Genomic DNA, 26,609 nt, shown 5'->3' with positions numbered 1-26,609 from the left:
GTCCTCTGCCTGCTTTTATAAATCAAGCTTCTTTGGAACACAAGCATGTACATTAATTTATGAGCTGACTAGTTGCCATAAAGACCTTATGTCGTATAAAGCCTAAAATATTTACTATCTGATCCTTTACAGAAAAAGTTTGCAGGCCCCTTGTCTTGATTACAGCCTGGAGGATTTAGATAAGAGTCCAACCTTGCTTCCTAAAAAACTCCTAGCCAGCTGCAGTACTTGGCCAAGTGCCATTTGGTCCCTGCTACCCTTGCCCCTTCCCAGTAAGAGTCTTGGCTTTCTTCTGAAATTCACGTACTGTTTTCTCCACTCTGTGGCTCTCCCACACATGCAGGTTCTGCTGACCCTGCCTGAGCATCACCGGGTCAGCTACTCCCACTTGTCCTCTAACCCCCTGCTCATGCTGGAGCAGCTGCTCATGAACATGAAGGTGGATTGGGCCACAGTGGCGGTGCAGACCCTGCACCAGCTGCTGGCCGGGCAGGAGATTGGCTTCACCATGGATGAGGTGGACTCGCTGCTTTCCAGATACGCGGGGAAAGCCCTGGACTTCCCGTACCCTCTGAGGGAGAAACGATCAGGTAACTGCCAGCGTCCTCAATGGGGGTTCCACATGGAGGAAGAAATACTGTGCTACATTTTTTGCTTTAATTTCTCCTCTTTTACTATTTTGAGTTGATGGCGATTGAAAGGAATACACTTGAGGAGAGATAGCTGTTTATTATATAGGAGAGATCTTGATCTCCCAGGAAGTAGCAGGCTAACCAGAAAGAAAAGGTGGCAGATAACTACCACGTGCATAATGACATAAAAGTTCAGGAAGCAAAGCATGCCGGGAGTGGTCTCTGTCTGGCTTTGGTGCAATAGGGCTCTAAAATGCCGTCATTTTTTGTGTTGAGGGTATGCGCTGCTCCCGGGGTCACATCGGATGTCACTAGTGTGGAAGCTGACTCAGCCTCTTCTAGAATGAAGAAAATGAAAACAATGTGGGCTGGTTTTTTCCCTTACTCCCTACCCTCAAGAACCATCGTTTAAATGTCTTACACTTCCTAATGGGCATCTTTAGATTTATTTTGTGAAATCCTAGTGTCTACTTGGTTTATTTTGTGTGCCTAACATTGGTTTTTGAGACATTTAAGAATCATGTTTGCTATTGTCTTGAAGTACCTCTGCCATTCTTTTCGTATGTAGTACAATCATGGGATGACGGTCAGCGAAACCAGTGGGGCTTTGAAACTAAGTGCCTATCACAACAAGTAAGGATGCTTATGGTAGAGCGATATTTTGTCAACATTTTTCCTCTCTACAGATTCTGTGACTCACCTCCAGGAAGCTGTCAGTCAGGCTTCAGACCTCGAGACCGTGCCTAGATCACCATCAGCCGAGTTCTCTTCTGCTGCTTCTCCTGGTAAGAACAGGTTCTGAGAGTTAGCTGTTTTCAGTTCAGTCTTGCCTTATTCTGATTTTCTGATTCTTCTGCCTCTTTCTTCGTTTCCAGTCCTACTACTCCTACTAGTTGTTTTTCCTGGCTCGTTCCAGCTTTGTATAACCGCAAAATTCAACATACAGTCGATTCTTGTTACTTGCAGTAGTGCATCCCTGAAGTCTCCACGAACATGGCATTAGCAGATACCAAACCATTGCTCCTAGGGAAAATGTGCATGTGTATGTGTATGTGTGTATATGTATGTGGACATATGTATATAATACACACATACACATTTCACATAGATTATAATCTCAAATTGAAAACAGTTCATCCTAGCACATTCTGTTTTCTTGATCTCACAAAAGAGAAGATGCGGTTCAGAGCATTACAGGGACTTGCCTGAGGCCACTATTAATGATCACCTAATGAGTGTTTGGACTTCAAACCCTGCCCAGCTGGCCCCAGAGCCAGAGCTTCCTGCACTGCACTGCACTGTGCCCTGCCACCTCCATCCTCGGGTCATCTCTCTATGAGAGCTGATGTAGGAAAGCAGAACATCACCTTGATCAACCCCAGAAGAGAACCTGCATGTTGGGCAACTCAGCTTATTCACCACTCTTCACATGGCTGCAAAAGCACTGCAAATCCTGATTTTGAAGTTTCAAATAAATTTTAGTGAGTAGACAAATTCGCAAATATGAGATCCGCTAATAGGGAGGATTGACTTCTTTAGTCCTCTTGCTCATTCTGCCCCTATCCTGCAGTTAGTTATATCTGTCACCCATGCAGGATGCAAGGTGCCTTGAAGGCTGCAGCCGTGTCTTGGTCACCCCTTTCACCACCCCTTTTGTCCCGCAGTCTCCTTTCCTTTGCCCCATGGCCTTCACTCAGAAGCAGCTCAACAAGTGTTTGTCTTGCCAGCAGGCTTCTGGGGAGAGGTCAGTAGCCTCTGTTCTGGGCGCTGCACTATGTTTTTCAGTTCCCTTTTTCCACCACCTGCCAGTATTGTTGTGCTAGGTGGCAGGAAATCTCCTTCAATACCATGCAGCAAAGACTGTGGTTTTTCCTGGACATGCTTTGAGAATTGGCCATGCATCACGGTAAGCAGTAGACGTGACAGAAGGGCTCAGATTTACAGGTATATGAGCAGCTTCATGCATCTGCGTAAGGCAGCCTGAGCAGCTTTGATGTACTTTTTTTTTTGTTTTTTGGGGGGTTTTTTAGCTATTTATTGTAGAAATTTTCCAATACACAAAAGTAGAGGGAATAGTACGATGAAGTCTCACAAACCCGTTACCCAGCTACAATAGTTATCATCTCATAATGACTGTTTTTGTTGCATCTATGTCCCTGGCCTCCTATGGGATTATTTGGAAGCAAAGCCTAGACATCATATCATTTTCTTTATAAATATGTCAGTATATATCTCTAAAAGGTAAGGACATTTATACAACAAAACTATGGCATCATTCTCATACCTAAAACCAAACTGATGATTCCTTATTATTATCAACTAGCCAATCAATATTGGACTCAAAGTTCAAATTTCCCATTTGTCTCAAAAGATTGTTTTTTTCAGAATTGATCTTTCTAGACTCAAGATCTAAATAATGTCCATTCATTGCATTTGGCTAAACTATCTCTTAAATCACTTTTAATTAGTATGTTCCTCTGCCCTTTTTTTCCCCCACCTCTCTTTCATTTGTAGAGGAAACTGGGTCATTTGTCATGTAGTGCTTCCCACATACTGGATTTTGCTGACTGCCAGCCTGTGGCAATCTGGGTCTCCGTCTCCTGTATTTCCAGTACACTGGTACACTGGTAGATAGATCTAGAAGCTTGATTTGATTCACACTTAGTATTTTGGGAGAAGTATATTTGGTAGGCGGTTGTGTGCCTTCTATCAGGAGACATGCAGTGTCCAGTTGTCTCTCTGTTTGCAGTCAGCCATTGATGATCATTAACTGGATCTATCATATCTGTAGGGGTTTGTAAAATGATGCAATTCTAATTCTCTCATTCCTTCTTCATTTACTAGCCAGACGACTGATCACCTTTTACTCTGACTTCTGGCTCTGACTCCCAGGTGTCTCCATTGTACATTCCCCCAGTCCAAGGGAGAGGAGCTTCCCACAGAGTCAGCCGCTCCTGGAGTTTGTGCCCCCAGCAACACCCCCTGCCAGACACCAGTGGGTACCAGATGAGAGTGAGAGCATCTGCATGGTCTGCTGCAGGGAGCGCTTCACCATGGTAAGCAGCGTCCGTCTCCACCTTTACCTGCGGGAGAAATTAAAGGAACACTCTAGTTCATGAGCCTGAGTTTCTCGTCACCTCCTCTTTCCAAGAAGACCTGGGTATGTTCAGAAGAACTGCTAAATCTAAGGCTTCGTGTTTATCTTTGATCTGACCACAGTATATTTTTTTAATTCAGACAGATGGTAGACACCGTCAAGTAGCCTTAAATTCTAAAAGCTCTGCCATTCTCATGAAATAAATGAAAAGAGGCAGAATGGTATTGCAGGAGGAATCACCAGATGTCAGGAGATCTTATTTCTGGCTCCTGTGTCTTTCACAGTAAGACAGGTGACCTGGTAATCGTTTTACGTGCTGGGGACAGAGGACCTTAGTTCTGATCCCAGCTCTGCCTCGTACTAGCAGTGTGACTGTTCACATTTTCAGTCTCAGATGCTCACTTGTAAAGTTGGGATGATACATTTTTTGGCTCATGGAGCTATAAGGACTAAGGATAATAAGAAGTGTTACCACACTTGACACAGTACATGACTGGCACATTAGCTCAGCGCTGATGAAAGTGGTGATAACGTAATTTCTCTGTGTCTGTTTTTTCATCTATAAAAACGTATGTCTATCAACCTCTTATAATGAAATAAGGCAATATTTGCAAAAGCATCTTTAAAAAGGATACCTTTTCTTCATCATCAATGCGGTGTAGAAATGTGATCCACATTGGCTGAGAAAGTCACTTTTTCCCCACTACTTTTTGCTGTATCTTCACACGTTGCCTCCACAGAGAGGTAGAACTTGTCAGGAGCTCTTGCAAAACTATCTGTGACTTGGGCATCTTTGCCCAGCTGAGGATCTTGAACTGTCAGCTTCTTGAAGGCAAGAACTGGTGTGTCCTTTCTCACTACAAGCCCAAGCACCTGGTATTCCTAGTAAGTCGCAGGTGGCTAATACCAGGGATAAACGGATGGATGGGTGCTCTCAGTTCCTGCAGTCTCACCTTCTCTTCCTGCCTCTTCCCTCTCTTCCCGGTGACACTCCTCAGTTTAACAGGCGTCATCACTGTCGCCGCTGTGGCCGGCTAGTGTGCAGCTCCTGCTCCACGAAGAAAATGGTGGTGGAAGGCTGCAGAGAGAACCCTACTCGTGTGTGTGACCAGTGCTATAGTTACTTCAACAAAGAGTGAGTGTCCTGCAGCAGGGCTGCCACTGCAGTGGATTGCTGCACCCACCCCAGGTCCTCACACTCCTAGGGGTCTCAGTGTGGAGAGCGTCTCAAATCTGAGCAGTTACAGAAAGTTCTCATTTCCCATTCACTCCGAGATGCCGTTAACTCTACAGCGTAACGTTTGGCCTCGGTCAGAGAAACCTCTAAGAGAGGAAGTAGATGTGTAGAAGCAGAGGTCAGCGCTCTTACGTGATGTTCTCTCTGAGATCAGGACACTCAGTTCTTTGGCCTGTCCCCTAACGAAGGCCACTGATCTCAGTTTGCCAACAACCTCACCTGTTTTCCAGCCACTCTTGCTTCATTTGGTCTCAGCTGGACTCAAGGACACGTTCACCTACTGAATGTTTGGGCCGTACATGCATCGGCCCTAATCTAGTTCATCATCATCCTGGTTTGTTATGTCTACAATTAGAAGAGCCCACATGCATTTCTACACACAGTTCACCTGGTAACCAGTTTCAGCAACTGCTCACACCTCTGGCAAGACAGATCAAGACCATGCTTGCCAGCCCAGCATTGCTCAGTTTTTTCCCACTACTTCAGCAGCAAAGGAGGGTGACACTAAAACTCCTAGAGCATCTGGGAGTAGGATCCAAAGCAGCTATCCAACCGCAAAACTACTTTGAACTCCTCATGTTTTACTAACAGACTTAACATAGGTTTTACATTCTGCCCAGTAGCATTTTTGTGTTTGTTTTAATGTGAACATTTTTTACCCTTATTTACCACGATGACCACCTCATAGGAAGGGAGGTGTGCCGTGCTTACACTGTCATTTCTGTGACCCTGGCATACACTGCCTCCCCCCGAGTTGGGGACAGGGAGATTACCCATGTAGCATACTGCTGAGATTTGATGTGAGTAGTTAGCATCAGTGAGGATTCTTTCATTCAGTACTCAGCAGTAATCACTTTGCCCTCAAGGAGCGCACATTTTAGTGGAGACACAGCCAAAAAATAGACCACAGAGCCCTTCTGTGAGTGCAGTGGTGGAGACACACCCAGCTTAGCCTGATGGTCAGGAGGGTTTCTTAGAGGTGTGGCACTTGATCTGAGCCTTAAAGGATGAGAATTTAGTAGGAAAAGAAGCCAAAACAGAGCATGCCCAGAAGTGGACGTAACAACTGCAAAGGTAGGGGAAGGAGAAAATGTGGGTCATTTGAAGAAGTGTAGTAGGTAGGTGATGGGCTAAGGTTCTGAACTCAGAGCTGGCAGCTGAGCCGGGAGGACCTAGGGAATGGCACAAAGGCTTGGCGTTTGCTCTTTGGCAGCATGGGCTGGTGTTGACCAGAAGTCTCCTCAGGCAGGTGCTTGACAGACTGGGGCTCTGTCTTGTGATATCAGGACTCAGTGGTTGATGGCACCAACTGAACTTGATCAGAGCCTGTGACAGTGTAGGGAGGACTTTTATGGGGTGAGCAGAGGTCACTTTTATGGGGGGCAGGAGATGGTCTCAAGAGACTGCCAGACTGTAACGGACTTTGTCTGCTGAACTGCAAATGTAGAATATTTTCACCAGAGAATTTTAAGCAGAAGCATAACATGCCCAGATTTGCATTTTTGGAAGCTTGCTCTAGCTACAGAGTAAAGAATAGTTTGGAATCCAGGAGACCGATTGCAAAACTATTGCAAAGGCTCTGGCATTAAATGATGAGTGCCCTCTTTGTGGCAGGGATGAAGAGAGGGATGGGGACATTTAAAGAGGTATTTTAGACATGGAATGGACAAGAAATGGTAGGTGATTGGCCGGGACAGGTGAGGGAGAGAAAAGAGTTTGGGATGATTCCCTGATACCTCACTCAGGTAACAGAGTAAATGTCAATGCTGTGCAGCCAAGCTCAAGACAAAGAGGAGAAGGGAGTCAGGCATTTTCATTTTCTTTCTCTGTTTCCAGTGTGCCAGAGGGGAATCCAGAACAACCAGAAGGTAAGGCTGAATCACGTTCCCTGTGACTCCTTGTTTAAATGCTCAGGTTGGCTCTTCCTTCAGCATATCAGCTGCAGCCAACACCCTCAGTGGCAACTCAGTCTAACATGTTAGCCAGAGAAAATTCTTGGCATTTCTGTCAGGCTGTTTCTCTTAAAGTTTATCATCATATTAGCCTATCATACTGGCCCTTGATCTTCCAGCATCAAGAAGGCCAGCAACCAAAGAGCTTGGTCCTTAACATTTAGTAGCTTATTTCTCTTTGTTTCCCATAGGTTCCCCTTCACCATCATCCTGTCCCCCCATGCTCCCTCCTTCCCCTGGGTAATCGCTATTAATACTTCGGGCAGGTTAGTTTTTCGGGGAACCAATAGCTCGGCCCTCCATTTGGGAAGTGTGTACCTTGCAGAGTTTCTCATGTGAAGCAACAAGACTGTATGACAAGTAGTGTAACACTCAGGCCAGGTCTGTGGCTGGGGAAGAAGGTTTGAGGTACCTAATACCCCCTCCTAAAGGAAATAAAGAGGACCAAGAAGAGAGAAAGAGCCCTGAGACAGCAGGCAAGGGTCTGCCTGCAGCTCACGTCAGCTCGCTGGGCTGGCCCAGACTGGGCTGCCGGCCCACGAGTGACACAGGAACGGCATTTCTCTTCTCAGCACCGGACAGCTCCAGGAGCGACAGCCCTCCATTCTCAGCCGTGGTAAGAGTCCCCAAGGCAGCGGAGGTGGAATGGATCTTGGATCTGAATGAGGAGGAAAATGAGCTGGTGCGGAGTGAATTCTACTATGAGCAGGTAACAGCGATAAAATTTGGTGGTCATTTGAGTTTCTTTATGATGCCTAGTAGTGCGGCAGGAAATGCAGAGTTGGGCGAACACAGCCTGGCCTTCACTTGCTTACAGTATATACAGTATAAGACAAGGAAATCAGTTGAAAGAGAAAGCGAGGAACAGCCTGAGAAATGCACAAGAGGAAATCAGGAAAGGCTTTGTGGAAGAGGTAGCAGTTAAGATGAGCCTTGAAAGTGTGGTAGGAGTTTGACAAGCAGAAGTTTGAATGTTATGAGGGGAGTAAGGTGAGGGGAGGAACAAGGATACAAAACTAAAACATCCAAGCAAAGGCACAGGGTCAAAAATGATTGGGGGATTAGAAGCGGTTTGATTTGGAGGACATGTAGAGTGTTAATAGAGAGTAAAGGTAGGGTTGAAATGGGCTGTTTATGTTGAGAGCCTTAAACTCTACAGTAAGATACATGTACTTGGTAGGCATCAGGGACCATGGAAGGTTTTAGAGTGTGCTTTAGGAATATTAATTTAGCAGCAGTGTGTTCAGTGGCTTGAAGCAGAGACCTCCAGGTAGCCAGACAAGCAAGGTGACTGTCATCCAAGCCAGAATTAAGGAGCACCTATGCTGGTGGGACCATAGACTAGAAAAAGAGGGGCGCTACAGACATTCCCAGAAAGTAAGTAACACATGAACACAGCTGCCTTCTTCCTATTAAGGTGACAAAACCTAGCAGCCAGAGTTTTGGCAGTGCTACTTAGAACATCCAAAATGTGTTTAGTTCCACTTCTGCTTTGCTGTACAATTTCTAGCTCCTTCCTCCAGGGTTTTTTAATCTTGGAGAAATGGGAAGAAGCATTCCCGCCACCCAGCTGCATTTGGAGACCACTTTGGTCCCTGAACTCATGGCGTGTTTCTCTCCTCTTCCACCTCGGCCAGGCCCCCAGTGCCTCCTTGTGCATCGCCATCCTCAACCTGCACCAGGACAGCACTGCCTGTGGCCACCAGCTGATCGAGCACTGCTGCAGGCTGTCCCAGGGGCTCACAAACCCAGAGGTGGATGCTGGGCTGCTCACAGACATCATGAAGCAGCTGCTCTTCAGCGCCAAGATGATGTTCGTCAAGGCCGGCCGGAGCCAGGACCTGGCTCTTTGTGACAGGTAGGTGGAGATGATCATTTCTATCCAGCTTCTTTTTCTGACCACATTGTGAGTTTTCACCTCCCCAACCTCTGTGACAAGACATGCTAAACTAGCTTGCATCTCCATTTGATGTTGATGAAATGCTGCCACCAGATCACAGCGGTCTTCCTCACCCTACTTTGACAGCCTGTGTCCTTCTCTTTCCCTGCATGGATTGTCAAGGCAGGCTCTCTAACTATACCTAGCCAGAAAGAAAGACTTTTGTTAATTTGTAATTAAAATCGTTTTAGGAGAGCACCTTTAGTCTCAGTGGAACTTTCTGGCTTTTAAAAAAAATGTGTCCTCCCCGAATGTCCAGTGTTCAGCCTGGACCAAAACTCTGCCCTGGGCTTGAGCAGATTCAGACTGTGGCCTCGGGGAGTTACGGACAACAGATGCACAGACCACACTGGGGACTAGTCTGTCCCTGTGTCCCAGGGGGAAGTCTGAGTCATAAAGTAGAAGTATCTGTGGAAAAGGGAGGATCAGGCCCCAGGGGCCTGCACAACCTGCCCTGCCTCCGTTCGTTGATGTGACGGTGAGAGCTCCCAGTTCCTGGCCTACCCACCCAGACGTGTGGCTCGTGCTGTGTGTTCCTGGCTCTCCGTCTTCGCCAGATTGGGAGCAGAGAGCCTGGTTTTCTTTGAAGTAGCAGTGCTTCAGACACCTGCTCAGACCTGCAAACTTGCCAGAGAGCAGAGAGTGCCGTGAACCTCAGCCTCGCCACTTCCTAGCTCTGTCACCTTGCACAAGTCTGTTAACCACTCTGGGCCTGAGTTTCCTCCTCTAGAAAATGGGGAGGATAATACTGCTTGTCTTGTAGGGCTGTTACGAGGATGAAATCAGAGTATTCATTGAAAGGGCTAAGAACTGAGCCTGTGTACTCCAAAGATGATAGTTAAATTATCCTTATTAACAAAAACCAGGGGTGGACGGGGACATAGGTCAGTGGTAGAGTGCATGCTTAGCACACTGAGGTTCTGAGTTCAATCCCCAGTACCTCCATTAAAAAATAATACTTCTATATATATATTAAATACTTTATATGTATATATAAAGTACTACACAGCATCTAGAACATAACATGTACTCAATAAACATTTAAAAAAACAGAAGGTTGAATGAACTACTTATTATTTATAACTCAGGTGATTGATTTCTTAAATATGTGTAAACACATGTGACTGTCCTTTATGATTGGATTCCCACATTCTGTTGATTCTTACTTTGTAGTTGGCTTTATTGCTTTGACAACTATGTAAGTTTAGAAAGCTAAAGCTCTAATCTGTTCTTAGAAGCAATAAGCAGTAAATATATGTAAACTAAAAAACGTGCAATATACTGTGTGTGTGTATATATATATACATGCAATATAATGTGTATGTGCAGCCAGACTGTAATAATTCTACCTAATAAAACTGAGAAAGGAGAGAAAAAAAAAACAGAAGGTTGAGAAGGGCAGAAGGAAGTAGGGCAGAAAGTAGAAGAAGGAAATATAGAGAAATTAATGTCACTCTTTTGTGTCAAGAGGCAACTGATTCTACATCATTTTTCAAGTTGATAAATGAATAAACAGATACATAAGTAAAAATTTTTAAGTAACCATGGAAAGAACCAAAACTCTACTAACTTACCAAAAATGGAGAAGAGCGAGAATAGAATTCTGTATAGAAAAAGGTAGAATTTGAGGCAAAAATAAAAATCTATCTAAATATTTCTCAAATACCAGGAATGTAAATGAGAGAAAATCATATTAAGAGAAAAAGATTCTCAGGTTGAGGGGAAGAGCAAGTTTAACATCAAGTCCTATACTTCCTTCAAAATCTAATACAGATGGAGGAAATATTCACTTTAGGCTAAAGGAGCAGAAATTAAGGAAGTCCTAACTTCAGTAGGATTCTCACACACCCCCAGGTGCCAGTGGCTTCTCTGACAGTTTACAGCAGTGATTTCAAATTACATTCTTTGTCCTCCACCCTGGATTCCGTACACCTGCTCTAGGGAATCACTGCCCTTGTGCCCGGTTGCTGATGGTGGTGGAGTCATCTCATGTGTTTAAAACTCCTGGTTTCCAGAGTATTTTTCTACTGTTTTTAACCTATGCTTCCTTCTGATAGTCATTTAAATAAATAAATAAATGTTTAAAAACAAAGTTCACCACCTATTACAAATGTACGACACATCATGATAGCAAATTTGCTTTCATTTTCACACACTGTAGTCTCCCCTGCCCCATCCCTGCTAGATTGAGAATCACTGAGATACTGAATCCCTTTCCAAGGAAATGGGCGGACAAGTCAGGATCCACAGGGATTTTTGCTAGAATGATGATACAAGATTCAAGAACCTTGAGCATAGGTCTGTTTCAGGCAGCACTAAACAGAATGATCCAGCTCTCTGGGCTCTGTTGTTACAAGGTTTTGGGCATCATCAGGTGTCAGGAGTAAGATCAAGGTGGCGTCCTAGTAACAAGAGTCCATCCTTAACCCTGGAAGAGGATGTCAAGTCCAGGACACTAGAATCCCAGTGAAGAGCCAGGAGGCCCCTGCCCCGCAGCACCTCCAGGGAATGGTGGTAATGTGACCTTTGTACTGGCCAGGAGTGAGGCCACTGATACAGCCTTGCTCTCCTAAGCAAGCAGGGTTCAAAAGAAACAAAAGGCAGTGAATAACTGGTGAGTTTCCAGCATTCAATGTAAAGGCCTTGCCTCAAATAGAAAACCTGAGCGTCCCAAGCGTCCCTACTCCATGTGTTGATACCTGACGTTGGAGGAGTGCCTGCAAAGCTCCAGATGCCACCCTAACTAACTTGGGTTATTTCATTTTATCCTTAAAACTACCCATTATTGTATCCATTTTACAGATGAGTAGATTGAGACCGAGAAAGGTTAATTAACTCGCCCAGGGTCATAGAGCTGCTAAGTGATGGATTTGAGATCCAGAGAGTCTGACTCCAGAGCCTTTTCTCCCATGTACCTCTCAATTCACATCATCACATTTCACATTGGAAATGAAACAGAAAACCTTTAGGCAGCAACTGTTCTTTGTGAGACCCTGCGGAGCCTCATTGCCTTGCACTTTTCCTCCCTGTAGCTACATCAGCAAGGTAGATGTGCTAAATATTTTAGTGGCTGCTGCCTATCGCCACGTGCCATCTCTGGATCAGATCTTGCAACCGGCTGCAGTAACCAGGCTAAGGAACCAGCTGTTGGAGGCTGAGTACTACCAACTGGGCGTTGAGGTAAGGCAAAGACAAAGCTGGCGTCTACCCCACTGTAATGAGTTACCTTGGCCTAGCCTTGCAGACAGGTATTGCCACCTCTCAGCTGTCTTTGGCCGTGGGGAGTATCTGGGGCATGACCACAGAGTAATGGCAGGTGGAGTGGTCGGGGAGGGAGATGACCGGCAGCAAGGGGATGGAATGGGTCCCTCCGACCCTCAAGCTTAGATATAGGTACCTCTCCCTAAAATGAGCAGTTTTTCCCCCCAGGTCTCCACAAAGACTGGCCTTGATACCACTGGGGCGTGGCACGCTTGGGGCATGGCCTGCCTCAAAGCTGGGAACCTCACTGCAGCACGGGAGAAGTTCAGTCGCTGTCTAAAGCCCCCTTTTGACCTCAATCAGCTGAGTCATGGCTCAAGACTAGTACAGGATGTGGTCGAGTACCTGGAGTCCACAGCGAGGCCACTCGTCTCCGTGGTAAGAGCACAGAGGGCAGAGGGTCAGCTCAGCAGGGGAGCCCAAGAGCAGTATCCTGGGGAAAGGATCAGCTTCTGTTCAGCTGATAATGGCAGTCCTGGCTCAGGGCTGTCTGGGTTGGATTTTGTTCTTTCCGTTATATGTGGTTGAGTAAGTAATAAAGAGTCAAATTTAAAAAAAAAAAACTATTTTAAAGCAATGAAAACCACATATAATCCCATACCCAGCTTTAAGCAGATTTAGGTTTTGGTGAATTTTCTGTTTTGTTTTTGAATTAAATTGGTTTTAAACAGTTTATAACATATAGAATTTTGTATCTTGCCTGTTTTCTACCCTTAAAGCTGTATGGTGAGCATTTTTCCACCTTGTTAAGTATTCTCTGAAAGCAGTATTTTCAGAGGCTGCTGAGAACTCCCTGCGTTCCATTGTTGCCTCTCACTCTTTCCTCTCTGGGCAGCAAGACGATGATTACTTTGCCACGTTGAAAGAGCTGGAAGCCACCCTTCGGACCCAGAGCCTCTCCCTGGAGGTGATTCCTGAAGGGAAGCTCATGAACAACACCTACTACCAAGAATGCCTCTTCTACCTGCATAACTACAGCACCAACCTGGCCATCGCCAGCTTCTACGTGAGGCACAGCTGCCTGCGGGAAGCCCTGCTGCACCTCCGCCACAAGGTGGGACACGCTGCCCGCTCGGCCCGCCCGGCTTGGCCCACCCAGTGTCGCCCTAAGAGATCATCCCCGGCAGAGTCAGGTCAAAATGGAACTTTCTGTCTACACAAATCATGATTCGATGAGTGGGCAGAAGTCTTAACCTGGATCCCAGATTGCCCTCCTGACTGGCAATGACAGATTTCAGCCCTTCTCCCAAAATGTATAGCAGAGCCCATAATTGCTGAGCATGTGGTCTCTAGAATGAGATGCTTGGTACACGTGGTGTGACCTTGGGCAAATGACTCAACCTCTCTGTTTCCACCCACCTCCTCCTGCCCTGGGACCACGTCCCACTGCTGACCCAGCTGCTCATCCAGAAGGGCCAGGAAGCACCCATGGCACTGATCCCATATTTGGGTCCCCAGTATCTCATTGAAGGAGGGTGTGCTCTCCCTTTTCCCCTCCGACATCCTCTGCCCGTTCCCACAGGAGACAAAGGCCCCACTGAAGTGCAGTGTTTCTTTGGAGCCATTCTTAAGCAGTCAGGACTCTGTTCCACCATGAGCCTTCTGCCTGCCCTTTTTTTTTTTCCTGGTCTTCTTTTTTTCTTTTTTTTTTTTTGTTAAATTAATTTATTTAAATTTTTCCCCTTAGTGGAGGTACTTGGGATTGAACTCAGGACCTTGTACACACCAAGCATGCGCTCTACCACTGAGCTGTGTCCCCCACCCCCCTGGTCTTCCCTTTTTTATCTGAATGTCCCATGAAAACTTTCTGAGGAATTGACCTATTCGTACCAAATCTCATGTAAAACTAAAGGAGCTCAAAGGATACTTTAATTTCAGTCTGCTGCCCTCATCCAAAATGGGTGCCAATGACAGTTTCCAGATAGACGTATCTTCTAGGATTTCTCCAAGTTGTGTTAGCAGTGCACAGAGTCCTGGTGACTACACCCCTACAGGACAGTGAAAGGGAAATGTTTTTACTACTGCCTTAGCTGCTGAGTCTTACCTGTTAGCCAGGTCTCAAGAATATTGTAGAAGTTTTATTATTTGGTGTTTAATTGCTAACCTCTTTCCTCTTCCTCAGTTTCCAAATGAGTTTTAGGGTAAAGCTGCTTTACCTCACCCGGTTCTGTTTTTTCTAACTGATGACCAGCTGGGAGAGTTAAGCTGCTTACTTCCTTATCTGGGTATATAAGCTGATGATGGCATTGCCTCTGCTTTCCATCAGTCAGAGCTAGGAAAGAAGCCTTCTTTTTATCCCCTGTAATCGCAACTACCCTTGAACTGAAATATCTTACTGCTCAAGCAGGCGGGGAACAGCAGAGAAAAAAACATTGTGGAAACTACGCCTGAATGCCTAGAGCATGGAAGGTGTGGTGTTTCTTGCCCTAGTCCCTGCTCTTTCGCCCCTTACCTACCACAGTGCCCCAGAGCGAGCTTTCTGAAACATCGTACGTGTTATTGATGTTACAGTTCATGTTCTTCCTCTCTCTAAAAGGCCTTCAGTGGATCCCCGTGGCCACAAGATGAAGTCCAAATTCCTTACCACGAATGCAGGACCCAGCAGGACCAGGCCCCCTTATTTCTCCAGTTTATTTTCACCACGAATCCTGTCTGTGCTCTGTATTTCTAGATTTGCCAAATTACTTAAATTTCCTGATTGTACCATGTACTTTCTTACCTCCATGAGTCTGCATTGCTGTTTTCACTACTTAGAATGCCCTGCCCCTCCTTGTTTTCTTGGAAAAACTCCTGTTTATCCTTCCAGACCCTCTCTGTTGAGCATTCACCTCTTCCTGTATACCACCACTGTACCTAGAACGTAGCTCTGTTATTGCATTTGTGCCAGTGGATTGCAACTATTTGTTTAGAATTGTGTCTTCCCATCTGGACTGCGAAGGCCTGTATTTACCTTACCTGATGTCTTCAGGCACCTGGCCTAGTGCCAGTTGTGAATGAATGAATGAGGGGATAGATGAATTGATGAAGTGGAAGTTTTTAAGGTGTTGCTTTTCTGAGAAATTCTACCTTTCCAATGGAGCTAATCCCCCTGCTTCTTTTTTTTTAACATTTTTTTTAATTGAGTAATAGCCATTTTACAATGTTGTGCCCCTGCTTCTTAAAGTATGTCCTACAACTTTTAGATCTGGGGGGTTTTGTAGTTTTTCTTTTTTTTTTTCAGTGGAGGTGCTGGGAATTGAATCCAGGAGCTCACACATGCTAAGCATGTTGTCTACCACTGAGCTATTCCCCACCCTCCTAGGTCTGGGTTTTTAGGAAAAGCCAGAATTGGGAAAGAAGCCCTCACCCACTGTGGATGTTCTCAAAGCCCAGACCCTCTCCACTTCTGCAGAGCTTGTGCCCAGGGCTGCAAGGCCGGCATGGTTACAGTACCATGAGTTTGTAGCCATCCTTCACTGCCCGTTACTTACTTGTACTCGTGGCCAGATGATTTTCTTTTCTATGACTTTGGAATGGGGGTTTAAGACTTGGTTCCTGAACCACAGATGAACTTCAGAAGTGAGGGAATTAGTATGTGTGTGCGCTTTCCTGAGGAGTTAGTCCATGATGTTTATCACTTATTTGTCATCAAGAAATAGTTGTTAAAATAGTCAAGGACTGTTCCGGGCACTAGAGATATAAAACAGTGGGGACAAAAAACAGGCAAAAATATCTGCTTTTATAAAACATGTTATAGCAGGGAGAGAGGCAATAAACAAGACAAGTAAAATATATAGTGTAGGTGATGAGTAATAAGAAGAATAAAGCAGGGGGAGAGGGAAGGGGCGGACTGTGGAATTTGACAGGATGCTCAGGAGAGATGACATCTGAGTAAAGGCATAGAGTAGGTGGGGGTGAACCGTGCGGATTGTGGAGGAAGCACAGTCCAGGCTGGGTGAGTAGCAAGGACAGAGGCCAAGGTGGCTTGAACAGAGTGAGCTGGGGAAAGGGTGGTAGCAGGTAAGGTCAGAAAGCTAGCAGGGACCAGGTCATAAAGGGCCTTGTAGACATTATAAGGACTTGGGCTTTGTGCTGAGTGAGAAGCAAAACCATGCGATGATTCTGAGCAGAGAAGTAACATGATCTGACTTAACATTTTAATAGAATCACTCAGGTTGATTGGTTGGTGTTAGACAAAAAAGAGGCAGGTGTGGAGGGTGGTGGACCAGGGAGGAGGCCATTGCAGTCATCCAGGCAAGTGGTGTAATGACTTGGGCCAGGGTGGTACATGGAGGTGGTGAGAGGTAGTCAGCTACATACAGATTCTGTATGTATTTTGAGGTGGAGTCAGTAAAATTTGCTAATGACTTTTCTGTCGGGCTGTGAGGGAATGACGGCTATAGTTTGTGCCCTGAACAAATAGAAGAACAAAATTGCCATCCAAGAAAGAGAAGACTGCAGAAGGAGCAGATTTGGAAGAAACAATTATCAGCAGTTTTAGATTTTTTGTGAGATCCCCAAGAGGACTTTCTGCATCAGCAGCTGAATATAAGTTAGGTATACAATTCAGAAGGAATGAACAGACTGGAAATAGGGATTTAGACATAATCAACGAATAGATAGATTTATGGCTATGAGACTTATGAAATCAAAAGCGTGAGTAAAGAAAAGAGAGCAGTTTCCTCCTAAGCCCTGGGGAGAATAGGAGGAATCAGCAAAGGAGACTGAGAAGGAGTAGCCAGAGAAGAAAGCAAGCCTAGTCGGGGTGATGTCCTGGGAGCCAAATAAAAAATTTTTTTCAAGAAGGAGGATCAGTTGTATCAAAAGCTATTGATAGAGCAGGTGGAAAACAAGGACTAAGAATTTTAGATTTAACAACGTAGAGGTCATTTCACTGGAGTGGTAGGTGCAAAAGCTAGATGAGAGTAGGTTCAAGAGACAGACACAAGCAGGGACAGTATAGCTCAGTGGTAGAGCATGTGCCTACCATGCACAAGGTCCTGGGTTCAATCCCCAGTACCTCCATTTAATAAATAAATATATAAATAAACCTAATTACCACAAAACAAAAAAATGTAAATAATTTTTTACAAAGACAATCATAGGAGAGATTGGAGACAGGTCACGTAAATAACTCTGTCCAGGAGCTTCCCTTCTGTCAGGGAGGGAGAGAAGTGGAGCAGGCACCAGAGTGGGATTCTCAAAGGGGTCTAATCTGTGACTCACAGAAGGTTAAGCAGCACTGCCACAGAAGGATGCTGAAGGGATGTGAGAGGAGGGAAACGCAGAATGGGTCCCTGACCATGCCAGAACCAGGCTCAAGACTTGTGACTTTTTTTTCTGCCCTGTTTCAGGAGAGTCCCCCAGAAGTCTTCATAGAAGGCATTTTCCAGCCAAGCTATAAAAGTGGGAAGCTCCACGTTTTAGAAAACTTGCTAGAATCCATTGATCCAACCTTAGAAAGCTGGGGAAAGTACTTGATTGCTGCCTGCCAACATCTACAGAAGAAGAACTACTACCACATTCTCTATGAGCTGCAGCAGTTCATGAAGGTAACAGCCGCCCCATCCTGCCTTCTGCCTCTGTCGCTGCTGCCCCGCCATGCGGGGAGACTGCGCAGGACCAGGGAACAGAGTTTCATTTGGCCCCCAGCCTTACTCTTTGACTAATACTGGAGCAGATCCATGTTACTCTCTTGCATTCTTAAATAACATCTTAAAAAGGCAACTTTAATCTTGTCAATAATGACATTTTTCAGAATTCAAGGAATGTAAGGTTAAAAAGAGATAGGTGGTAGTTTCAAGATAAACATGGGCGTGAATGCAGAATTCATAAGGAATGACGGAGAAGTGAGTGTTTTTAGGGAAGATGCGTGAAAGGAGAGGGAACATGTTTCTCCCAGTCTGTCTGAGAGTGGCCAGTACTAAGTCACAGAGAAGCTGAATTAGTCAATGCCAAAGTAAGAGCGAAGCCAAGTTGAATGGAGAATTACAAGTCGCCTTTTTAAAGATCTCTTCTGTGGTGGAATAATGTCCTACCCAAGGGCCCGAGCCAGTCAGTTCACTTGAGGATCTCTTGGGCCTCAGGGTGAGGGGTTCAGAGCAGCAGCACAGCCGCTGATGGGAAGGGGTGCTGGCAGCCAGGCTTCACGGGCAGGATCAGTTCAGAATTCTCACACCCACACCCTCCAGTACCCCTGATCTCCTTTGACCCAGACGTTCACTTTCCTCTTCCAGGACCAAGTCCGGGCCGCCATGACCTGTATTCGGTTCTTCAGTCACAACGCCAAGACGTACACGGAGCTGGGAGAGAAGCTCTCGTGGCTGCTTAAGGCCAAGGACCACCTGAAGGTCTACCTCCAAGAAGCCTCCCGCCGCACTGGAAGGAAGAAGACCACCTTCTTCCGAAAGAAGATGACTGCAGCCGATGTGTCAAGGTAGCTCAGGATGCAGGGAACACTTAGGTGGGGCAGGAGGGCTGGACCCAAGTGTCTGCTGGTGATGAAGCTGCCCCTGCCCATCCCTGAGCCCTCAAGAAAACAGCCTCACACACACACACACACACACACACACACACACGCACACACACACCCCTACCAGGAGTCATTCCTGGGTGACGGTGTCTGGTACAAGCCTGCAGAGGGGCTTGTAGGAGAAGAGAGTGGGGGAGGGGCAGGGATTGGGATCACATGTGACAATCAGACTAAACCCCAAACCGTTACAATTGGCAAAACAGGCCATGCATGGTCTGGCCCCTGCCTGCATCTCCATCTTGCCTCACACTGCTCTCTTCTTCCTTCTGGAGCATCAGTCACACGGGCCTCCCAGGGCTCCTCAGCACCCCAAGTCCTTCCCTCCCCTTGGCCTTTATGCCCGCCAGTTCCTCTGCTGAGAACACAGCATCTGAAGTAAATGCTCCACTGTACCGTCTATTCCTTCATAGTCCCAATCACCAGATACTTTAAATGTTCGTTATTCACCTCTCCTCTGGGCTCTGAACTCTGGAGGGCAGGGTTCACATCTCTCTCAACTGCTGTTGTTAGCAGCACATAGGTCTCCGTAAATACTTATGGATTCAGGGACTGGGTCTTGCCTGGTTCCACAGAGCACCGTAACTCCTGGGAGTCCATGCAGGGTACTAGACCACCCGTTTTTGTCTTGTTAGAACTGCTCTGAGGGTATATGGGGATGTCTCCTTCCCCTCCACATCCTTCCTTTTGCCTTTTCTGTTGCCATCTTTGTAAGATTTCTCAGTCACCCAGCTCTGAAGCCCCTCATGAGGCTAGACCATGTGTCTCCTGTCACCGTAGGCACATGAACACGCTTCAGCTGCAGATGGAAGTGACCAGGTTCTTACATCGCTGTGAAAGTGCTGGGACCTCTCAGATCACCTCCTTGCCTCTCCCAACCCTTTTTGGAAATAACCACATGAAAATGGATGTTGCCTGCAAGGTATGCACGGGTGTTTCAGACCTCCAGCAAACTGCTCCTCCCTCTTGAAATGCCTGTCACAATTGTCATCGTCCTGTTATTGTTTCAGTGGTTTGTTTGCTGGCTGCCTCCCCAGTGGGACACGAGCCACAGAAGGCTGGAGATGGAGTCCGTTTTGATTACTCTTGTATCCCTCGTGCCTGCACTCAGTAGAGCCTCAGCAAATATTTGTTGAATAAATGAGTAAATGAGGGCCTCACTCCTAATTGAGGGGCTGCTACAGTAATGACTGCTTCTTTAAATGTGTTTCCCTCTCTTTTTCAGGTCATGCTAGGAGGGAAGAATGTAGAAGATGGTTTTGGTATTGCATTCCGTGTTCTGCAGGTATGACTCGGATTACTTGAGATTACTTGAGATTATACAGAGGGCAATCCACACGTGACCACAATTCTGTGAGAGATTATGCTTCAGAAAACTTTTATCCCAAGAAAAGCAGATTTACACATACATCAAGGAGGAACTCAATGAGCTGGCTATTACAGAACTGGGTCAAGTTGAAGACTGTAGGCCCCTTTGCCAAAGCCAAGCACCAATGACAAATTCATCAAAAGCTATCAAATAAATATCTGAAACCTCCAGGATGGTTCCCCACAGCTCTTCCCCTGCAGGATCTCTGCTCATCCTTGCTGGGAGCGTGGCTGGAGGAGGTGGCAGGGTGCTGGGGGTGCGTTGCCTGTTCGGCAGGAGGGGCCGCCAGCAGCAGGGGCTGCCCTTCCGTCCTCCATCCGCCCCTGAGCCGGCTCAAGGAGTACATTTTCTGTTGCTTGTGATAAGAGGACACAGCACAGCTGTGACACTGAGCAGGGCACTGAAACCACGAGAAGCAGAGTCTCCAGACCGCCCCGCACCACACAGTGACACGCAGACACCCTGAGGCCCATCATTCGGCAGACAGAGCAACAGCTCCTCCCAGACCCCAAGGCAGTGATTGTCCTAGACCAGGATTGAAGTGTTTATCTGGTAGTTTCAGGCAAATCAGTCTTTTGGTGAATTGGTCTGTTTCTGAGCACTAAGGCACCTCTTAACAGAGCACCAAGTGTCCAGGGCCGCAAATACCAGCCCCCAACATCTGTTTTCCAAGAGAAAGGTGACTCATTAGAGAGACGATGAACTGGTCTGGGGAATTTGATTGGAATGTTTTCAGCAAGTGACAGGGCAGCAAGTGAGATGTACCAGTTCAGATAGCAAAGTTACGATTCTTCTGGTTACTTCCTAAATGTCTGCCTCACTCCAAAGGAGGAACATGTAGCTTGTTTTTCCTTTTCTTATGTAAGTTTCCTATTGTGACCTCAGTCAGTCCTTCCCACTGCTGATGGCCCTGCCTCCCTACTCCCATCGTCCCACGTTCTGTTCTAGGACTTCCAGCTGGATGCTGCCCTGACCTATTGCAGAGCCGCCCGGCAGTTGGTGGAGAGGGAGAAGTACAGTGAGATCCGACAGCTGCTCAAGTGTGTCAGTGAGTCAGGCATGGCAGCCAAAAGCGACGGGGACGCCATCCTCCTCAACTGCTTGGAAGCATTCAAGAGAATTCCACCCCAGGTGCGCTCACTCCCAGACCTCTTGGCACCTACATCTATTTCATTGTCTTCACATCTCTCTCTTCATTTTTCTATTCCCCATAATGTGCCTGAAACACTACAAGATGCCTCATCTTTCCAACCCCTCTGTAATAATGGCCTCACTCTAATCAGCTCTTCCCTGGAAAGAAAATTCCTGGTGATAACCTCTGTATCCAGAAGCTGTGCCTCAGCCTCCTGCTGTCTAATGTTGGCACCTGGAGGTGTCTATGGACCAACGGAGTTGAGTTTCTCCCTGTGATTGTAGAAGAGGTCCATGTGGGCCTGCAGGTGGCCTTTGAAGCATGTTGCTACAAAATTGTCCCCCCGGCTTCTCTGGGGGGGTGAACAGAACCACATCCATTCATGAAGGCAAGGACAGGCCTCTCATTTGCAATCCTCTCCTTAGATTCCCAGGCTTCATGTTATCCTTAGGTTTCCTCTCTTGCTCTTAGAGCAGGAGTTGAGTTTGTAAAGAAGGGTCGGGCAGGCATGCCCACCCAGGGACAGAATGGCTCTGGCTGAGACTGGAGTGGGCCCCGGCTCCCACTCTGGGGACCCCTCCCTCTCACGACTGCTGTGTCTCTGTTCTGCGCAGGAGCTGGAGGGCCTGATCCAGGCGATACACAACGATGACAACAAGGTGAGTGGAATTGTCTCCACATGTGATCCTGAACAGCAGTGACTTGCCTTTTCACCTTCATCCCTCACGCCCCATGACAGTTCCATTCAACCTGTATCTCAGACTCTTTGTTGTCCAGCTGTGGAGCTGGGACCCAGATCAGGGCTTAGAGGGGAGAGAATAGGGGGGAAACATGAGAATACTGACCACATGAGCCTTTACCTTCCCGTTTCTCCATCCCCGCGACACACATATGCTAGCCTGCTCTTGCCCCCCCACTCTCTGCGGAGGTGCACTGTCAGAGCCCTAGCAGATCCTCCCTTGCATCTTCAGGTTGACTCCCTGAATGAGGTTCTCAGAGTAGGCAGGCATCTCGTCTCCACCAAGCTGGGCATTCGTGAGATGGAGGCTGTCCAGAATGTAGAAAACTGAGCTGCCTCTGATCCAGACAGCAAGTCGAATCAACCTGGAGTTAGACCTTAATTAGACCTTTTCAAATTCTGTGTATGCATTTTCTTCCCCAAATTTCCTGTTGAAAGATGTTTAATTCAGCAGGTTGAAAACAAAAATAAAAGGAAAGGGCTCCATGTGCCCTTTGTTGAGGGGGCAGTTGTGATGGCTCATTCATTCATTCATTCATCCATGGCATGTGTATTTACTGAGCACCTACATGCCAGGCCCTGTGCTCGGCACAAGGAATACAAGGTGTAGAAAAGCAGGCACTATTCCTGCCCTCATGGAGCATAAAATCTAGTCAATGAAATAATCACCCAAATAACTATAAAACCACGGTTTGTGGGCAGTGGGGCCAAGAGGAAACTGAACAGCCTGGGAGAGTGGTGAGGGTCTTGGAGAGAGTAGAGAGAGGCCAGACTTTGCCTGCCTTTTTTGAAATCCTTAGCTTATTTGTAAAACTTTTTCCATTATAAAGTAACACAGTGTAATAGTTTAGCATCCAGAATATTTAAAGAGTTACTGTAACGTAATAAAAGGCAAGACCCCAATTGTTGGTTGGTAGGCGAGGAGCGGTATCTCGTCTGTCCAAGCTCTCTGACACGGCTCCTGTGCCCGTTGGTGATTCATCAGTGATGGTTTCCTTCCCGCTCTCTCTCCTCCCCGATTCCCAGGTTCAGGCCTACCTGACATGTTGCAAACTGCGTTCTGCCTACCTGATTGCCGTGAAGCAGGAACACTCACGGGCCGCGGTCCTCGTCCAGCAGGTGCAGCAGGCGGCCAAGAGCAGTGGGGATGCAGTCGTGCAAGACATCTGCTCCCAGTGGCTTCTGACAAGCCATAGCCGGGGTGCCCACAGCTCAGGCTCCAGGAAGTGACCCTGGGCCGCGGGGCCTGAGAACCGTGGGATGGGAGTGATGGGGATGCTTCCAGCTCTTTCCTCCTGTGGGACGGGACTTCCTGGCTCCACCCCAGGTTGGAAAGGGCCGACTTGCCATCTTGAGCAAGGACAGGACCTTTCACGCAAGTGCCATATTTCTGTAAACTTGTGGGACCTGTGTGTTTGGAGATGGCCCGTTCTTTCTACCTCAGAGTGAGTGTGTGTGTGTGCACGCTCCTGTGCACTTGTGTTTACGCCCAAGCATTTCTGAACAAATGAAACTCTCCCCCACTGAAAAGAGGCACTTTACTTTAGACTTCTGCCCATCTGAAAACCTTCCCTGCGTTTTTGGTTCTTAACCCGGGTTCATCCTGTTTGTACACAGTCCCCTCCATGTAGAGACGTCCCCATAGCTCCTTGTGACTGGAAGAGTTTTACAGAGAATTACAGAGCAGCATCAAAAGTATTGGCTCTTTTCCCTTCTTCCCCTTCCCAAACTTCAGAGGTGGCTTTGGGGCAGGTGTTTCCTGTGGAACAAAACTCTTTGAAGCGTCTCTCCTCTCATAAGCACAAGAGTCACCGTGAGTCTTTGGAGGGTGGTCTGAACAGAAGGGTCCTCAGGTGCTGGTGTCTGAATGCCATGCCGCCTGAGCACGTGATGGGGTGTGGAGCCCCGCACACTGGCAGGAGGGGCACCATCACGTTCACCACAGGGAGAGAAAGGTGAACTTCTCCAAACAGGATTGCAGGAGGCTGGTTTGCAAGCACAGAACTGGCTGTTTTGAATATTCCTGCTGCAAGGTGAGAGAATGTGGCTTTCTCTTTGAGAATGGGAGAGATAAACAGTAGCCAAGATCTCGGGACTGCACGACTAGACTTTGCCTATTTGAGTTACAGCCCTATTTGCACCCCTTAAATTGGTTAGGAATCACTTCCTCTTCCCTCCTCCTTCCCTTCAGTCTCTTCAGGACGGCAGGATGGATCTGCAGGACCCACAGTCATGGAGCAGGCAGTGTGCTTCTTTGTCTTAGTAGAGGAAGTCAAGGGTTCACTTTGAAGCTGGGCCTGCGGACAAGTGGAAACAAGGGGATGGTGAGATATGCGATGTCCGGTTGGTGGGAAGCTTGGTGAAGTGTTCCTTTATTTAACATGCACTGGCCTGTCTTCCCACTGAGATGTGACAGCATTTTAGGAAAGGTCTGCTGTACTCCGTGACTCGGATTTGCAAATGAGGAGCGTAAGGAAGGCCCCGCAGCTGTGAGCCTCCCACCAGCCGGAGCTCAGCCTGTAGATCTCACATCTGCTGCTGAGAGAAACTGGAGCTGGGAGCCAAAGTCAGTATCTCTGGTGCTTAGAAACCCTGTGGATTTCCCTCTGAACCAAGTTTTTAGTAAAATAAACAGCTATCTGAGCATCTGTCTGGTTCAAAGTTTTGGTCCTGTTAGAGAGTGGAGAGACTGCAAAAAAATACTCGACCCCTTTCTGGGGAAGTTTGACTAGTAGCTTTTCCTTCTCTGAGCCCGAGAATGCATCTGTCTCCCAGGAAACTCCATTCCCTGGCATCTGAGTCTGCCCTTTTTGCACTGAATATAAGCACTTTATATGAATGGGTTACAAATCTCACAGCCCTTAATTTGGGATGCTAAGCCTGGATTTTCCTAACTCTTTCCTCTAACTAGTTGAACTATAAAAATAGGCAGCCATTGACTAGACTGACATAAGATGAGGCTAAAGGCCTTTGAGCATCAGGCTGTGGTCTCCAGCAAAAAACAAGAAAACTAACGTCCATGTTGAAGGGTTGGATGTTTTACTATAAGCAAGCCACAATAAAGTGTCTGTCCTACAAGTTGCTGGCTTCATGACCTCTTTGTGCTGCCCTGTTCTTATCCTTCCCTTTCTTTATGCCCTGTGTCCTGTGTGGGGAGGAAAGATGGATGGGAAAGATCAGGTGGCCTTCAGCTTCTCTAAATGATTCCTGTCATCACTCATGACTCTTTGGTTAGGATTTATCTCAAGTTTCCTATGTATTAAAAACTATTAGTGTACTCTCTACCACCAGAAAACTTCTCAGCTTCATTCAGAGTGGTAGGTGGAAATAGGCTGTATGTTCATCGGATAGAGAAGGTAAACAAAACATCCCTCCCATCCCTGTCCCCTCAACCCAGTCCTCTCCCAGAGGCCACCAGTGTGACCAGTTTCTAGTATACAGTTCCAGAGCGATTTTATGTGTTAGCAAGCAGTAATGACTAAAGGATTCCATGGTGAAGATCTGCAGTAATCATCTAACCTGTCTCTGTTGATGGGCGTTTTAGGTTGTTACCATCTTTACCACTACTGACTGTGCTGCAATGAATGATCTTGTCTAGAACAGCCTGGGTCAGCAGATACCTGCTTTGGGTGAATATTGCCCATTGCCTTCCGAAGAGTTCATAGCAATTAACTCCCACCAACAGTGTAGGACAGTGCTTGCTTTCCCACACCTTTGCCTCAACAGTTACCAAACTGTAGATCTTTGCTGGTCTGAGAATGAAAAAGGAACTCAGAAATTGTTTTAAAAGCTGTTATTTTTTAAATTCTACATATTTTTTTTAATATCAACCAAATTGTGACTCTTTGAAACCAGGTGTAGGGTCTTTGGGGAAAGTCGAACTCAACCTTGGCATAAGTTGTTTTCTCACCACCCTCCTAGAGCGAGTGTTTGCAGTGTGATGCCTGAGCCTTGGGGGTAGCCTTGCTGCCATTACCTCCTTTCCCCAGAAACATGATCTTATCATTTCTCATTTAGGAAAATAATATTTCGAAAGCAAAACAAAGAGTAGTGATGAAAGTCGATCTGAAAACCACCTGTTTGAGATCTGGCGCAAAGATTTGTCACAACAAGGAAAATTGGAACACCCAACCTAAATCTAGGATAGAGGACACTGACTGTTAAGAAACCCGAGACACTCCGAATTTACTAGATGCCTTTGGCTGGAGCTCAAGCAAAAGAGATCAAATGCTGTCAGACTCTTCTTACTCAAGCAACCAATTATCAATAGTCACAGTAACCCGGAGGGAAATGGCCTGTCTTTGGGCCTCATCTTCTCTTCTACAGTAATAATGTTGACTAACCCATCTTTGAAATCCCCAGTTCTTCTACAGCAGATTTATTCAACATCTGGTTCAGCAGATACATTCAACATCTGGTTACTGAACTGCTTCTTTGGTGGAGTGTTTTCCTGCTCTTACTTCTTCGTGTTGTTATTTCTATTTGGAACCCTTCCGCTACACCCATCCTCCAGTCTGCTGTTTTCAGAACCCCTTCTTCAAGCCCCTTGCAAGTGCCCTTTCTGAAAAATCATCTGCTGCTCTGGCTTTATTTCCTCTTCATTCCACCAAAGGGCTGAATTCTTCAAGGTCTTAATTATCCCCTCTTGACACTTTTGCACTCTCCCATACGATCCCACGGCTTCAGCAATCATCTTGATTGGCTGAGTTCTAAACAAAATTTGACCCCCTTAACTTTTGTCCA

General features: G+C 46.6%; 1 protein-coding gene and 1 non-coding gene across 3 annotated transcripts in view; both read left to right on the top strand.

The window, feature by feature from the left end:
• Positions 1–24,944, top strand: part of ZFYVE26 (zinc finger FYVE-type containing 26) — a 57,826-nt gene extending 32,882 nt beyond the window's left edge. For both annotated transcript variants that reach the window (XM_072963274.1, XM_015241483.3), the window contains exons 26-42: positions 344–590; positions 1,319–1,417; positions 3,525–3,688; positions 4,728–4,864; positions 6,803–6,834; positions 7,491–7,627; positions 8,556–8,776; positions 11,890–12,037; positions 12,287–12,496; positions 12,954–13,172; positions 17,452–17,649; positions 18,334–18,533; positions 19,407–19,548; positions 19,852–19,911; positions 20,944–21,126; positions 21,742–21,786; positions 22,893–24,944. In XM_072963274.1, the coding sequence (XP_072819375.1) occupies positions 344–590; positions 1,319–1,417; positions 3,525–3,688; positions 4,728–4,864; positions 6,803–6,834; positions 7,491–7,627; positions 8,556–8,776; positions 11,890–12,037; positions 12,287–12,496; positions 12,954–13,172; positions 17,452–17,649; positions 18,334–18,533; positions 19,407–19,548; positions 19,852–19,911; positions 20,944–21,126; positions 21,742–21,786; positions 22,893–23,096 (2,646 nt within the window). In that variant the 3' untranslated portion in view covers positions 23,097–24,944. The remainder of the gene's footprint in view (positions 1–343; positions 591–1,318; positions 1,418–3,524; positions 3,689–4,727; positions 4,865–6,802; positions 6,835–7,490; positions 7,628–8,555; positions 8,777–11,889; positions 12,038–12,286; positions 12,497–12,953; positions 13,173–17,451; positions 17,650–18,333; positions 18,534–19,406; positions 19,549–19,851; positions 19,912–20,943; positions 21,127–21,741; positions 21,787–22,892) is intronic.
• Positions 17,050–17,122, top strand: TRNAG-ACC (transfer RNA glycine (anticodon ACC)). The gene has a single exon. It is a non-coding gene; the product is annotated as a tRNA-Gly (tRNA).
• Positions 24,945–26,609: the final 1,665 nt, after the last annotated feature.

The sequence above is a fragment of the Vicugna pacos genome, chromosome 6 (assembly GCF_048564905.1).
Source record: "Vicugna pacos chromosome 6, VicPac4, whole genome shotgun sequence".
Taxonomy (NCBI): Eukaryota; Metazoa; Chordata; class Mammalia; order Artiodactyla; family Camelidae; genus Vicugna; species Vicugna pacos.
This window is presented reverse-complemented; position numbering and strand designations above follow the sequence as displayed.